The sequence below is a fragment of the Diabrotica virgifera genome, chromosome 4, assembly GCF_917563875.1.
Source record: "Diabrotica virgifera virgifera chromosome 4, PGI_DIABVI_V3a".
NCBI lineage: Eukaryota > Metazoa > Arthropoda > Insecta > Coleoptera > Chrysomelidae > Diabrotica > Diabrotica virgifera.
Window position 1 is genome coordinate 253,477,938 of NC_065446.1, and position 17,223 is coordinate 253,495,160.

A 17,223-nucleotide genomic window follows, 5' to 3' on the forward strand; every position below is an offset into this window, starting at 1 on the left:
TGTTGAGTAAATATCTTGTGACTTAGTAAAGTCGACTTCATTGTCTTTAAAAAAAGAACGAAAAAATTAAAAATGTAATACAATACATCACGTGGTTTAGTTTCAATTCTCTCCTACAGTTACTTGAATATATTTTTATATTTTCTTCCAAGTTTTCTTGTTGTTCGTAGTTATTTTATAGTGTCAAAGAAAAATAAAACAAAAAAAAAACAAAATCATTTAAAACAATTTATTTCCTATTTCGTACGTTTTGGGACAAAAACTTTGAACGAGATGAAAAAAAGGTGACTTGTTCGTCAGCAGACTTGTGTTTCGTTTTGAATCCCAAGTATGGAAAGTGTAACTTTTCTGGAAAACATCCATAACGTTTTCTACATTTTCTCCTTCTATGTACTTCTCCAAAGAATCGATGTCTATTGGATAAAAGTAATTGCTAGCAAGGATTGTGATATCTTGGCAGATTTGAGCACCGACATTTTGAAATGCTTCAGCTTCACAAGTTGATTTTAGGAATCTAAAATAAAAATATTTAAAATAATAAACTAGACTTTTTAGGAGTTAATAATATGGTTTCTAAAAACTTCAAATTAGAATCTGGAGTTCGACAGGGATGTATAATAGGGTGGATCGAAAAATCGAAGTTTCGAAAACTGTTTTGGAATAGTAAGCAAAAGTTGCCAATTAATGTTACAAACCTAATCTTTATTTGCGATTTTTCAAAAAAAAATTCATCTTCTGCCCTCTACCGGAGGTTGAAAAAATAAAAAAAAATAAAAAATACGAACTTGATTTTAATTGAAAAGTTAAGTAATAAGTACATGTTATTATTATAAAAATGATATCCAATTGTAACATTTTTGAAATATGTCATATTTATTCTTCTACCCACTCCTTACCCCCCCCCCCTTAATTTTGATTACCTATTGTTTGTAGTCTCTTTTGGACTCAAATTTTGGCATATCTTTGCGCGAATCAATTTTTGCCTTGATAAAATTTGATAAAATTGTCTCTTTTTTGAGACCCAATAACCGACGAAGATGCTTCAGTTACGAGCTTCACGATTCTCTCTACAGATTGGAAACTTTTGGTGGGTATTCCAAATCAATGTGTTAATTTTTTAAAAATATTGCGATAATCGATCCACCCTAATGTATAATATCCCCTATTCTGTTCAATATACAGGGTGTCCAGAAACTCTACCGACAAACGAAGACAGAAGATTCGTCAGATAAGTTTATAGACCAGGGCTCATCTGTAAAAATATTAGCACATTTGGACGTTGAGAGGTGACTCAAATTTTTTTGCAGAAATTGCTTGAAAATAAATCAAATAATAATATTTAAGTTATCCTCCCTCTCAAAAAGGTCCGGAACATTGTTTAAATAATCAAAATGTCAAAAAATGAAAGAAAAATCAGATTTTTTCTTCGTTTTTTGATTATAACTTATAAAGTATTCATTTCCAAGAAAAGTTGTACTGACATAAAAGTTGCGTAATTAAATTTTCTACAATATAGAATATACAGACGGTTCTAAAAATCAAACAGGAGTAGGATGTGCCATGTATGTGCAAAATACCCATCAACATAATAATTACAAATTATCTAGTATTAGTAGTATTTTTACAGCTGAGATTATAGCCATCGAAAAAGCTCTAGAATGGATCAAAGAGAATAATATTGAAAAAGCTGTGATAATAACAGACTCCAGATCTGCAATATATGCAATTGAAAATACTGATTTTAGTTCATACAAATCAAAAATTTTATGTAATATAAAAAATAATTTGTCTAAAGGGGAAGTAGTATTTATATGGGCAAAAGGGCATGCCGGTATACTGGGTAATGAGAAAGTGGATGAGTTGGCCAAAGATGCAATAAAAAAAGGTGAGATACTAACTCACATCTTATCGACAGATGCAATAAATGACGTCAAAGTTAGAATAAATAAAATATGGAAAAAAGAATGGAAAAATATTACAAGCATGTCAAAAAATTTATATTTTTCTTTACATCAAGAACTTCCTCCGCCACCTGAATACATATTTAAATATAACCTTCCAAAGCAAGATATTTCTACTATCGTCAGATTAAAAACTCGACACGGGATATATGAGGCACATCTGCACAAATTAGGAATAATTAATTCATCAGTCTGTTTTTGTGATAATGTTTCGATTAGAGATTTAAACCATACTTTCTTGGAATGCAAAATTAACGAGAGATATATAAATCAATTATATTACAATTTACGACAAACACAAGTTCATTTTCCAATTAGTATATAATATCTACTAAGTTGTCATAATATGGAAATAGTTAAATTACTCATAAACTACTTGAAAGAAACAAATATAATCATTTAAGTGAAATACGTATAAATATAACAAAACTAATAAATTGAGGTAAAAATAGAATAAAAATCTGTGGCTAACGGACTCGCATCCAAGCCATTTTTTCACACACACACATACAATATAGAACTGGTTAAGAATTTAAAAAATTGTCACCCTTGTTGCAAAATAGCAATAATTGCGAAAAAAACATACAAAAACAAGTATTCGCATTTTACGTTTTTCAACCATTTATGCTACACTTAGGACCTTCATATTTCACCCAGAATTACTTTATGATACAGTAAAATAATACTGCAAATTTCATTAAGATCAGTTCAATAGATTTTGCAAAATAAATTTTGCAATCCAGCTTTCGCAAAAAAAATTCATTTTTTCAAAATGTTACAGGACTGAAAAGAAAGCAGATAACAAGTTGAAATTTGTTTGCGTATAGAAGTGTACTGTACCTTTCATTTGCAATTTTGCAATATTAAAATCGATTAACTACCACGGCGTCAGGAATTTTTTAAATAAACATTCATTATTGGTGCTACGCGCAGGACAGCGGATAGTTTGCTCTTATTGGGCATTCCAATGACCTTTGATAATTATTGATACATTTTAATTTTTATTACATTTCGGTATAAATAAATAATCTCACAATAAAACAATGAAAAACGTTTGTTTTTCTATACTTTCACAAAATTTATTACAACTATATTATTACTACAGCTGTTTCGGCAAAGTGCCTTTCTCAAGTGATATATTTAACAACAATCAAGACATGTTATTTATTCCCCGTTTAGGCTTGAATCTCTTCAGGGTACTGGAACTCCCTTTTTTTTTGCGGGAGTGTGTGGAACATGGTTGATTCCAAAGGGAAGCATGTTGTTGAGAAGTGTGGGTTTAGACGGTGATTTTTTGCTATGTGCTGGGCTAGCTGGAGCGAGCGAGAAGAAATGCTATGTCCTGTATTTGCTAATCTCTGCGTTAGATACCCGCCAAACAGCGAAGGTAGCTGTCACTTGTGTAACGGCTCTTGGATTCAGCTTTTGGGATGCAGTTTGGTTATCTGCGATATAGTAGGGGAGTGTTTTCTAGAATTTCGTGGAACTCATCGGGAAGTTCGTTTCTAGCTAATTGAAGAAGTTTAGCCGGAGGGAACGGAACTTTATTTTTGGGAATCCCGGTGAGTCTAAAACCGCGCCTATTGCAAGGTGTTTTTAGGATGTTTTTGGCTCTAATGTTAGAGCCGTTGATGACGCGCATTGTATACTTGCTGCCGAGAGAACGTATTCTGTCGACTATTTTGGGGATTTTAGCGAGTGGATGTACTAGTACAGACGGATACAACCTTCCCTTCCTCAGGCACTTCTTCAGAACCCTACGTTCTGTGGCAGCAATTCTGTTGTTGGCTCGTGGTTTTAGCAGAGTATAGAGACACGATCTGTAGTCGATTATCGGTCTTATGAAGGTTTTGTACGTATGTACAAGTGTTTTGCTGGACGTACCTCCAAACCTTCCAGAAAGTGCTCCCAGGAAAAAGGCTCTCTTTCTTACCTTGTTTAAGGTGTTTGTAACGTCAGTGTTCCAGTCGAAGTGAACTCCCAAATAGACCACCGAAGGACGATATTCAAGCCTCTCTCCCTGGAGAACGATCCTAGCCTCCTCGAATGAGGATCGGCTACTAGGATGTCTGAAGGCGATCATCTGGGTTTTCGTGGCGTTGAGCGTAACTCTCCACCTGTTACACCATCTGACCATTTTGTCCAGCAATGTTTGGGCTTTTTCGAATACAGAAGGCTCTACACGAGTGCCCCTTGAAGAGCCTGCGGTGAGAAGGGCAGTATCGTCTGCAAATAGTAGGACTGACTCGGATCGTCTAGCTGGTTTGGGAAATAGTAGGACTGACTCGGATCGTCTAGCTGGTTTGGGAATATATTTAACAATGTGTTTGCCTTTTTAAGTCTTTAACTGAAGAGGTTGAGGAGTGGGGAGCTGTTTGTCTCGAGTTGGTCATTCAGAATTATATCTGTATTTTTCAATTTATTAATTTCCATTGATTCTAAAAGTGATAGCTTAAGGCCTTTATTTTGAATATGTAGAATTTGAAACTCTTCATTGAAAGAATGATTATGATCTAGAAGGTGAAGTGCGTATGTAGAAGTGTCTGTTTTTCTATTGTTGAAAGCCCTTTTGTGTTCTGCTATTCGTTTGTCAAAAGTTCTGCCAGTTTGACCGATGTAAGTTTTCGGACATTTTTCTCGAATTAAATATTATTAAAAAAATATTTCTAGCAAAAATGTAGCTTATAAAAAAATGTTCTATTCATGAAGTCAATCGATACAGTAAAAGCAAAGTTAAAGCTTATGAAAAATTGTTATTATTCATCAAAATAACCAAAAAATGAAGCACTTTTCGGGGAAAAGTCATTAAAATATTTTTAAATGTTTAAAAAAAGCTTTAGGATCAAAACTAAGCGAGTTACGCTCAAAATAAAGTTGGTCCGTTTTTTTTGGAAAAAAAAATCGTGAAAATCTCCCCTTGTTTAGCACCTCAAATAAAATTTATCGTTAGCGCTTTACCATTTACTTTGTATATGATTGTTTTTATGATCTGTAAGTTTGACCAGTTCAAAAGTTTGACCTGTTTGTAAACAAGTCGTATTTAGTAACTTTTTAAAGGGGGCCCCATTTCCAATCCTGCGGGAGGGCCCCGACGGAGTTTGTTACGCCACTGGTAGAGGGCCAAAGACCCAGAGGAATATCTCCAGTACGATGGTCGGATCAAATAAAGGATATGACTTGTTACTCATTCTCCGAATCAAAACAACACGTACAGAACAGAAATTTGAAATAATTTGACAGAAATAGTCAAACAAATTACATGACACCACTACATCCTTACGAATGAGAAAATATAGAGGAAGAGGAAACTTTTTGTAGCTATTTAAAAAGGAATCAGCAATTTTATTAAATGAATATTACAACAATTTCTCTTGGTAAATCTATAAACCATTCTTCTTTACCTTGTAAACAAGTCAGAATTATTTACGTTTTGGAAATTTTCATTGAACGTGTTGAAATGAGGGTTGTTGAATTTAGTAGCGAGATAATTTAGCGAATTGGCTATTAGTTTATGACCAGGACCATCCGCTTGGAAACCCAGGATATCTGTACTGACTTTTTTACTAGATTCCATACCAACAAAGTTAGCGGGAAGGTCATCCAGCGGTTTGGTAACTATCATATCAAGGTCTATCCATATGCCTCCATATTTCCACAGAGTGATATACCTAAAATAAATAGAGAGTTAATATAAATGTAATAGTAAGTTTTAAGACTGTAAAGGTAAATAAAGTTATGCCACATTACTCTGGCGTCCAGTGGGGATTTAGAAAAATTTTCTGGGGAGGGGGGACTGCCAATGAAACACCAACCAAAAATAAACATAAAAATACATAAACCCAAATTTGACAATATGAATTTGACAATAATAGACAACGCTAATATCAAAGTACTACAACAGCTCACATTAGTGTTGCCCAAAACCGGTCTTGGTCTTGCAGTATTGGTCTTGTTCTTGCATTTTCGCAAGACCAAGACCAAGACCAAGACCGCCTAATTTTAGCAAGACCAAGACCAAGACTGACCCTGCAAGATTTGAGCAAGAACAAGACTAACCCTGCGAGACTCTTGCGTCTTGCAGTTAGAATCGAGTGTCATTTAGGTAGTATAATATTTCGGGTATATGTTTAGATGCATAGAGACTCTTTGAGACGCAAAAAGATATGTAACAAAAATGAAGATGAAGTCTCTATTTTCATGCTTTTGTAAATTACTTTAATCATTGTAGTATTTATTATTCAAAAGTAACGAGACAAATTAACAGATAATTCCGGCTACTCTATAAACAAAATACAGAAATATTTAAAGTAACGAAATAACGGTAGGGTATTGGACTAGGAAAAGTAACTAGGATAGTAACGAGTATAATGAATTGTCATCATCATCAATGGCCTTACAACTCTTCGTGAGTCTTTTCCGCGTTTACTATTGCCTTCCATGTTTGTCGGTCCTGTGTCACTAATTCGAAAGTACAATTGAATTGTACAGTGGAACCCCGATAAGTCGGCATCCGTTAACCCGGAAGTCCGGCTAACCCGGACCTATTTTCATCAGTCAGACAAAACAAACATTTTTTCACTTTGACTGAGTTTTCTACCAAGAAATAAACAATACTGTATACAACTGTATGTAATTTAGATGTACTATGCATCTGTATTTCTTGTTTTTGAAATTAAAATGTGAATTTATTTATTATTTTTATGTATTTTATTAATTTTTACCACAATCTCTGACTAACCCGGATTTTCGATAACCCGGATCGGCCGCGGTCCCAATTAATCCGACTTATCGAGGTTCCACTGTACTTTGTATTAATTCCTGGTAAAAAAAATTTAATATAAAGATAAAGTCTTAGTAATAGTAACGTCAAAGCAATTGCGTACTGTTCTGTAATTTAATTTGTATTGTATTTTATTTCTTATTTAAATAAATGGCAAATTGTGTAAGTCTTTTATTCCATCTCATATAAGGTGAGGGTCGATCAATCCCTTTCTAGACAGATAATGGTCTTTGAAATAGTACAGTCAACTTTATGTCATTAATTTGGTTTTTTGTATTTCAACCATGTTTTGGCACATGTAAGCTTATTAAATGCAAACGTTTATTAAGAAACTGACTCCCGTGGGCCGTGGATAGCTCAGTTAGTTAGAGCATTGGCACGGATCAGGGTTGGCATAGAATTTCCCCATCTTATAAAACCCAGCGGGTTTTTTCGGGTTTTTTCAATTGATAAAACCCACTATTGTTGGGTTTTTTGGGGTTTTTTCAAAAATAGCAAATTTTCAGTTGAATGAACGTCATATTTATTTCTGAATAAAAACAAAAACTAGCATAAATACCATGAAGTAAGTAGTAGGTGAATACAAAACGAGAGAAACTGAAACTAAACTAATAAAACACTTATTTTAAACATGGTATATAGACAAATAAAATAATAAACAAGTTTCTTGTTAAACAAAGCATCAGCAAAGCATATTAGTTATCAGGAAAATCAGAATCTGTATTTTTGTCACATTCCCAATTCCCATTCGTTATTCGTTAGACTCGATCGAGGACGAGGACTCGGTTCTTAAATGATTATATATTTTTACCAAGTTTGCAACTCTATCGGCACCTAATCTGTTGCGAAGCTTAGTTCATATTAATCCATATGAAGAAAAAATCCGCTCAGTAGATGCAGATGAAGCTGGACATGAGAACAAAGATAACATATAAATACAAAATTCATATGGTATTTTATTTGTTTTTTTATTTTTTATTGATATCAGCTTCCACCATTTCTTTGGCGACAGAGCATATACAGAGCCTCTCTATATATGGCGACATTATCTAATATTTTGGAGATATTTTTATCAAATTCTTGCTCCTTCTCTGTCCTAATTTCAACATATATGTGATAGTTGCTTATAAATTGCTGACATTGTCAAGTTGCTTTATTTTGTAAGCATATTTTGTTATTTTATTATTTTTGCAATAAAATTCATAATTTTTGTAAAACTTTTGATAGAGCAGAAACTATATATCAAATCTAAATAAAAAACTGAAAATCCCCAAAAAAACCCGAAAAAACCCTAAAAACCCAAAAAACCCGTCGGGTTGGGCTTTTAAAAAAAAACCCGGGTTTTTTCCAACCCTGGCACGGATCGCTTAGATCGTGCCGATCGTGGGATCACACCTTACCCAATGTCAATTTAGATATTTATTAATTTGATTGGTCATTACTATGGCTATGTTAATTCAAGATTAAAATGTGCCCACTCTGTTACAGTGTACAGATTCTAAAGGTGCCGGTGGGGGATGGCATCTATGCGTAGTGTTATAGTCGGTGTATTCGAAATGATGAAATAGCAAATAATATTTCATGATTTCGAATACTTTCTCTCTCTTACACCGACTATAATACTGCGAATAAACGCCATCCCCCACCGGCACTTGTAGAATTTGTGAAATGTACGTTGTAACTGCGAGACTTGCAAGACTCTTGCTGCAAGACCAAGACCAAGACCAAGACCGAGAGTGCAAGACCAAGACCAAGACCAAGACCAAGACCAAGACAAGGTGTATTGGCGCAAGACCAAGACCAAGACTCTCTAAGTCTCGTCTTGGTCTTGCATTTGGGCAACACTAGCTCACATACGTGGGTGTACAGATAACTTGATAACTGAAGACGAGAGGGAGGAGGAGAAAATACGGAAATGATAATGCTTGCTAACAAAGCATACTTCTCTCTTCAAAGATATCCGTAAGGAAGTAAAGTTTAGAACATATAAAACCATCATAAGACAGAAAAGACAATAAACCTTAAGATAAAGGCACATTTTGTTTTTATTTGATTCAGAGTTGGACCACCATCTCCATATAGCTATTTCAGCATCTATGCATCCTCAGTGAAGCTATGCAGTCACAACTCTAAACCAAGTATCAATGGGAAATAGCCTATTTAAGGGAAAACATCGCGTTGCAATGATTCCACCCTTTGAGACGCAAAACAGCGACATCTCTCGTAATACGAGGAAGACGAAAAGCCCTAGATCCAAAGTTTACTACATTTAAACAATTAGAATAATTAAAATAAAAATAATAAACAATGTTTTAAATCCAAGACTTTTCGTTAAGATGCTGCTTTCTGGCTGCATCCTGTATCCTTAAATAGACAGGGTGTTGATATTTGGTTTAGAGTTGTGACTGCATAGCTTCACTGATGATGCATGGATGCTGAAATAGCTATATGGAGATGGAGGTCCAACTCTGAATCAAATAAAAAAAACCCGCCTTTATCTTTTTCATCTTACTCAGATTTGAGTACCTACCTGAAACTGTCTTTCGGTTCTTTTCCTAGACGAAAAGAAGGTAAATACGTGGCTAGTGTCCTTTATTTGCTTTTTTCTATATTCGTCGTCTCTTGTGCTTATATATTATAAAAGCCGCTGATACAGGATGCAGCCAGAAAGCAGTTTCTTAACGAAAAGTCTTGGATTTAAAATATTGTTTATTATTTTTATTTCAATTATTCTAATTGTTTAAATGTAGTAAACTTTGTATCTAGGGCTTTTCGTCTTCCTTGTACAATAAACCTTATTAATACTTTTGACAGAAAGATATTAAGGAGGATATTGGTACCCATTTGCGACAATGATATATGGAGAATGAGAATAAGGTTCAATCACGAGTTATAATATCACAAAGAAGCGTCTATAGCAAATTATGCAAAAATGCTATTGCGCTAGGCAGGTCATCTTATAAGAATGGATAATGACAGAACACACAGTAAAACGCTTAGCGGAACTACAGTAGGACGTCGGCTAGTAGCCAAGATAATATAGCTATGGTAAGATGTAAAGGAAAACTATCGCAACCTATCAAGTATGAAAACTGGCATTAGTCAAGGAGATTCGCTGAGCCCATTAATATTTAATCTGATAATGGATGAAATCATAAAGAAAGTTAAAAAAGAAGAGGATATAGAATGGGAGAAAAGTAAATAAAGATAATATGCTACGCCGACGACGTCATAATAACAGCCGAAAATGAAGATGACCTACAAAGATTAATTAAAGAATTCGAAGACTCATATACAACATGGTGATCTCAACAGAGAAAACTAAATTGATAGTAATAGCAGCGGAACCGAGACGATGTAAACTGGTCGTAAATAACAAAATAATATAGACAAGGCGAAAACGGCGGGTTCGTTGGGAAAAATATTCCCATGAGATTTTTTTGCATAATCACATTCGTGAGACATCCCAGAATAAGGTTGAAGAAATCGCCCACGCGAAAAGTGGTCATTATGGAAACATATAATACCTACCTCACAACGGAAACGAAAACCAGGATATATAAATCAACAATAATACTGATAATGACGTACACAGCGGAAACAAGAGCAGGTACGGCGAAAACAAAAAAACTCTAAGAAGTGGCGAAATACGAGCGAGATGTGGTATAGAGGAAATAAGCATGTGGACCAAAAGAAGAAAAATTTAATGGAATTATCACATAGAAAGAATGACAGAAAGTAGAATAGTATGAATAGCAAGAGACAAATCGCTAAATGGAAGGAGATCATTGGGACGACCGAAGAAAAGAGGGTCAGACAACGTCAATTGAGGGTAAAAACTGAAGTAAAACAGGCGTCAGCCTATTTATAAAGTAGAAAAAAGAAGAATAACTTAGCAAGGCGGTTATTAGAGAGTCTGTGGATATGACCAGCCCATTTTAGACGTTGGTATTTAATTTCTGGGACTACGTCGCTCGCCCTATACATCTGCTTGACCTCAGCATTTGTTCTCATTCGGTATTGGTTGCTATAAGTGTCGTGGTAATAGACCAAGAGGCAGCGCTGAAAAATGTCTTTGAATTTACTAAAACTAGATCTTTCACAGTTGATTACTGTGAGTGTGTAGAGAAACATACTGCGGTCGGTCAAAGGAAACGTAGAACATGGGTTACTGAGAGGGTATCAAAAATCAGTACACACATTCTAAATTAAATATAAATAAAAGTTATTATAGTCGGTCAGCTGTATGACAGGACAGAGCTGGTCGGTCGGCCCCAATAGTCGATTGAGGAAATGAAGCATTTTGGCTCGCAATTTTTTCCTCCAGCATGGATTTACTTGAAATTTTCACAGAAGGTAGGGATCATTCCAAGGATCATTTTCTATATCATGCCTCTATCATACACTAAAACCTTGGGGGTGGTTGCCACTCCATCTCGCGGGTGGGAATTTTTGATTACATTTTAACCATGTAATTCGATGGAAAAAGTGATTCTAAGAAAAAAATGTTTTTACATTTTCTTCGTAAAACTAATATTTTTCGAGTTATTCGCGCTTGAAAATAACAGTTTTTAGACGAAAAAATAATCGACTTTCTTAAAGGGGTTTTTTGAGAATACCTCGAAAAATATTATATATATTTTTGGCGATAAAAAGTTTCTTCAAAAATGATTTTGTAGGATTTTTAAAGAGCTATAAGATTGTGTAAATTAAATTCCGTAAGATCCCTTAGTTTTTAATTGGGGTGGGTTTAAAGGGCTCGAATAAGGGGGTGTTTGCTGGTAAATAGAGGTTTTAAACAGCTATATCTGGCTAACTATTCACTGTAATGTAAAATCTATGCACAGGGTAATTTTAGTCATTAAAAAAAGCTACAATTTAGTAGTTTATAATTTTTTTCGTATCTTCAGTATTTTCGGAGATATTTTGAAGTAAATGGTGAAAAATATCAAATTGCAAAAAATCAATTTTTTTTAAACTCCAATTTTTCCAAAATTAGGCATTTTAAATAGGTCAAACTCCTTGAGTGTATTGATAATGTAAATATAAAAAGAACTACAGAAAGGTGAAGACCAATTTTGAATTAGGAAGGTACTTAGGGGGTTGGTTTCACTGATTTTTCTTAGAGAAAAGCAGGTACCGACATTTTTTTGATTATAAGTCGCTTAATTTTCATGCTAGAATTTTTTTATTATTTTTTTTTTGAAAGGTCTAATTGTATGCTTGAAAAAAGACTATATAAGTTTTCCTCTAAAAATGAAAATTTTTCCCATTATTTGGCTTTGAATATTTCAAATTATGCATTTGACGAAAAAAGCTAACCTTTAACATGCCGTATCTCGGTTTGTATTGCTCTTAAAGATATTATTGAAAAATAATTTGGTTTACGTTACTAATAGATACAATTTTGATATCCACAGTTTTTGTGATTAAATGCATATTTTTCGAGATATTCTCAAAAAACCCTCTAAAAAAGTCGATTTTTTCGTCGAAAAACTGTTACTTTCAAGGGCGAAAAACTCGAAAAATATTAGTTTTACGAAGAAAATGTAAAAAACATATTTTTCTTAGAATCACTTTTTCCATCGAATTACATGGTTAAAATGTAATAAAAAATTCCCACCCCCGAGATGGGGTGGCAACCACCCCCAAGGTTTTAGCGTATGATAGCGGCATGATATAGAAAATGATCCTTGGACTATTCCCTACCTTCTGTGAACATTTCAAGTAAATCCATGTTGGACGAAAAAACTGCGAGCCAAAATGCTTCATTTCCTCAATCGAGTATTGGGGCCGACCGACCGGCTCTGTCCCGTCATACAGCTGACCGACTATATTAACTTTTATTTATATTAAATTTAGAATGTATTTACTGATTTCCAGCCTTAGTAAATGGATTTAATTACCTTCGTAGGAAAGCAACTTTGATACCCTCTCAGTAACCCCTGTTCTACGTTTCGCTTGACCGACCGCAGTATGTTTCTCTACACACTCACAGTAATCAACTGTGAAAAATCTAGCTTTAGTAAATTCAAAGAGATTTTTCAGCGCTGCCTCTCCGTCTATAAGGCCAAAAATCGAAGATCAAAATGGTGTATATATGTAGGTATTTAAATCAAAAGGGCATATTTACCTGAAAGAATCAATCGCATCGTTTATCACATCTCCAAACTTATCTGAAAAGACTGGACTAACCACGTTCTCCAAAAAGGTACCTCCGCTAAACTGATTAATGTTGGCGTACACAAATTTAACGTTTTTGTAAGTTAACAATGCTTCTATAATCTTATCTGTATCGTCGTCGTCTTCCATTTTAATAACACCAGGAGAATTGTAAATCAGAGTTACGTCATAATTCGGGTTCAATCTGGCTGCGCTCTCCACTGCACACGCATGTTGAGCGGAGATGGTAATTTTCTCCTTAGTGTTGGAGTCACAAGAAGGTTCGTGGAAGAATATCGTTTTCTCTGATTGAACATGTAAGTCCAATATATTAGGTAGAGTTTCCTTGTCGTCTATATAATAGCACTGCTTCGGATATGAATCTGCTTTATTAGGTGTTGAATATCCTAACATAAATATGCCACAAAGTGCGACTATTAATAGCACCAATGAGGCCAGGTATTTCCAAAAAGTTGTCCTTTTTCTCTTATAGGTGTAAAGGATGATGTAAAATAATCGCATTGTTCTGGAATCTTGATAGGATGTACTAAGCTGAAAAATTAAAAATGTTAAGTTAAGAACAATTGATTGAACTACTATTACTATTATTATTCTTTATGCTTTTGTCTCTAAACGATGTTTCTTTAGCATGATCCCTCTATAGTTAATGATATCCCTTGGGTCTTCTTTTTTATATCATTAATATTTGACCCTTTCTCCACTCTATAGGCATATTTTCCGTGTTATAGATATTTTTGAAGTTATACTTCTTTAGGCGCGATTTCATTGAGGGTAAAATTTTATTAATCTGAGCGCATGCGCACACCGACAGTATGGTATTAGTCGTTATATGGGCTCTAATTGGGTGTTGAAATGATCTGTCAATAATTGTTCAATATGGAGGTTATCGGTAAACAAAAATATTGTATATATTAGTTTTTATTGTGAGGACAGAAATAAAATCAAATTTATAATTATAGTGACTTTTTAAATAGTTTTGAAAAGCCGCAGGTACGTAATTCTAAATGTTTCAGTTGTATTCCAATAAAAAATTATCTTCATACCTATCTGTTTGGAAAATGTAAAAAAAATAAAGTTACCTATTAGTAGGCAATGCTTTAATTTACATAATCTGATTACGAACAAACTTTCTACAAATCTTCATCTAATATATCGTTTTCTTACTCTATATTTTGTTGTATTTTAATTCGACAAAAATGAAACTAATAATTTGATTAAATTCATATAAATAAACAAAATGTCAAAAAGTTTATGATGTAAACGTTTAGTTTGTGTATATTCCCACATGACGTATACGCGAAGGTGGTGCAGTAGGAAATCGCTTCGACTTTCGTACGACGCGATAGACGTGAAGTGGGTTCAAGCCTCAAGCAAGTTGTTATTTTATTATTTTTTTATAGATTTTATGATTGTAAGTATATTATTATATCATTTTCTTCAGAAAATACGTATTTAATTAAAATTTTTGGCAACAATTATTGTTCAGAAATCATTTGTGGCATTTTTCAATGTGTTTGTGTGTGTCTTATTCTTTTATTTTTTTATTTTTGGTATTGTTTTAATAAAAATTTTTGGAAAGTAGTAGAGAAACTGTTTAAAGTATATTGATTTCGTTGAAATCATATAATAGAAGTATAACTTCTTACGTGCGTACAAAGTACACACATTCTTTTTTATTAGTTTATGAATCCAATGCTTTATCTTCATGGACTTCATCTGGAGGAAAAGAAAAAATGGAGGAGCACATTTTTCTCCTCCATTTTTTATTAATTCATTGTTTATTTCATCTGGTCCTGCTGTTTATCCTGATTTCAACCTTTTTCTTGTTTCAATAAGTTCCTTGTATATGGGAGGGTTTCTTCTTCAGCTCTTAAGATATCTTTTTCCCCAATATTCCTGCTTTGTTTGATTTTGTACTACTTAATTAGAAAAATGTTTCCCGTTTTCATTACTGAATTTAGGTTTTACTATCTTACTGTTGTTGTATTGTTGGTACATTGTTTTTTTGACATACCTACTTATTTTTATAGTTGTTGTCTTTGTTACTTGCCTCTTTTGATTCTATTTGCCCTTTAATCCATTCTGATTTTTTTCTTTTTATGTCGTTTTGCCGCCTTCTATTTTTATATTTTGTATTCATTTAGTTTTTCATTGGCCCCAATTTTTATCCATGTTATCCATGCCTGTTTCTTCTCTATGTTTTTGGTTTTGCATTCTTCATCAAAACACTCTTTTGCCTTTGTCCTATTGTTTCCTTTGCTGCCTCTATTAAGCTTTTTTTTGATATTTTTGTCTGATATGATGTCTTCTGCGTATTTATTGTTTACTGCTCCTGTTTTCGGCTGATTTGCGTTCTTGTTATTTTTAATTTTGATATTAATATAGCAAACTAATATAGAAAAAACTACATAATTCAAATTTATGTACTTACCTACAGAAATATATAAAGCATAGAACTAAGCTCTTTCTTGAAAACTGCACAGTTTAGATTTAATTTCACTATTATTCCTAGATTTTCAACAAATGTCGTTGTATTTAAATTATTTATTATTCTGAATTTTCAATGTGGTAGTTGGTTAAAAATTATCTTTATGCTCTGTTAGTGTCTTATCATAAATTTGTGTATTTATCAGAAATATATGAGGTCGGACTGAAATTCTAGTTACTAATTTAAAATAAAACTAACAAAAAATGATTTTGAAAAAATCTATTATTAAAGAACAAGAAAAATTATGCAAATATGAAGTGTATAATTTCGGTAAGTTGTATAAATGCGTAAGTAAAATAAACATAAAATTGAATTCTTTTGCTCTTTGAAGTTATGAAAGACCTTGACATTAGAGTAGCCTGGAGTGTTTTTTAGGAGTAGTATGGAATGATTTTGGTGATTCTGTAGGACTTCAAGGTAAACTGACATGATTTAAGGAAATTCTAGAGCAGTCTGAGGCAGTCCCGGATTAAGAATCTTGAGGCCCCTAGGCAACCCAAGCTAGGACACCCCTCAAGAAACTTTTGTCTTTTCCCTCCAAAACCTCGGATAACCCCTCCATCTCCGAGCGGTATACTTTTGATATATAGTGGACATTTCGTAGACTTAAACTTAAATTTTTGTTTAATTTTGTAAAACGTGTTGCTTGAAGAAATAAAACAAAGAAATAGTCAAGAAACTGTTATTCTATTGATATCATTTTGCTTAAATTAAAACAAAAATTATTCCAGATATTTTGAATATTAAAGCAATAATAAATTATTTTAGTTTTTTTTTGTTACAGTTATCAATAAACGAACGATTCATTTTAAAGTACAGTAATTTTACTACTAATAAAAAAAGAAGGTCGTAGAAAAGTATAGTGTTTTACTTGCATGTAATGGTTATTACTCACTCTGATGAAAAACCACACTCGCCTTCGGCTCGTGTCGCAAACTTCATCATTGTGAGTAATACCCATCATTACATGCTTGTTGAATAATATACTATTACTTATTACGTAACTATGTAATAATAAATTATGTATTAAATTTAGTTTGAGTTTTCAAAGCCTTATAAAATTATAAATAGTCCAGAAAGCCACTGAGCATCCGCTAGGAAAAATATTCTAATTCGGATTTTTTGCACAATCTTACTCAAAAAGGACTCATTTTAACAAATTTGCATGTTGCCAGGACCAAAAGGTGGTCAAAAATTTTTTAAACGTTTTTTTTTGTTTTTTTCCTAAAATTATTTTTTTTGCACGGAAAAAAGTTTTTTTTAGGTTTTTTGGATCATTCCAAACAGAAAAGGTCTTTAGTGACTTTTCTCTAAAAATGAGATTTTTCATGAGAAAATAAAAGTGAGAATTTTCATTTTTAACCCTCAAAAACTATGTGAAAAACTGAAAATTTGAATGTTGCCAAGGCAGGTAGATATTCTTTAAACATCGATTGATGAAATCCCGAAGAGTTTTTTGCAATACCATATTCAAAACTCCTTTGTTTTTTAATTGCTAATCAAGCGTGCGCGACACTATTTTCCACCGACAGTATGGTGCAAATGAAAGGAATAAATTCGTTATTTCGTAAACAGGCGACTTTAAAAAAAATCCCGAAACAGGTCGATTTTTATTTTTAAGTTATGATATTGTGGCATACATGGTATACTAGTGATGTCATCCATCTGGACTTAGTGACGTAATTGATGATTTTTTTAAATGAGAATAGGGGTCGTGTGCTAGCTCATTTGAAAGATTCTTCAATTCTCTATTTAGTAATATAAACATTTACATAATTATTTATACAGGATGTCCAAAATTTTTTTATTAA

At 33.2% G+C, this 17,223-nt stretch overlaps 1 protein-coding gene across 1 annotated transcript; it reads right to left on the bottom strand.

The window, feature by feature from the left end:
• Window positions 1-215: 215 nt before the first annotated feature.
• LOC114327496 (alpha-1,4-N-acetylglucosaminyltransferase-like) lies at window positions 216-15,586 on the bottom strand. The gene is made up of 4 exons (XM_050648898.1): window positions 15,356-15,586; window positions 12,875-13,455; window positions 5,363-5,629; window positions 216-514 (listed from the first exon to the last, which is right to left on the bottom strand). The coding sequence occupies exons 2-4, from the start codon at window positions 13,423-13,425 to the stop codon at window positions 220-222; spliced, it is 1,113 nt and encodes a 370-aa protein (XP_050504855.1). The 5' UTR covers window positions 13,426-13,455; window positions 15,356-15,586; the 3' UTR covers window positions 216-219.
• Between the last annotated feature and the right edge of the window lie 1,637 nt (window positions 15,587-17,223).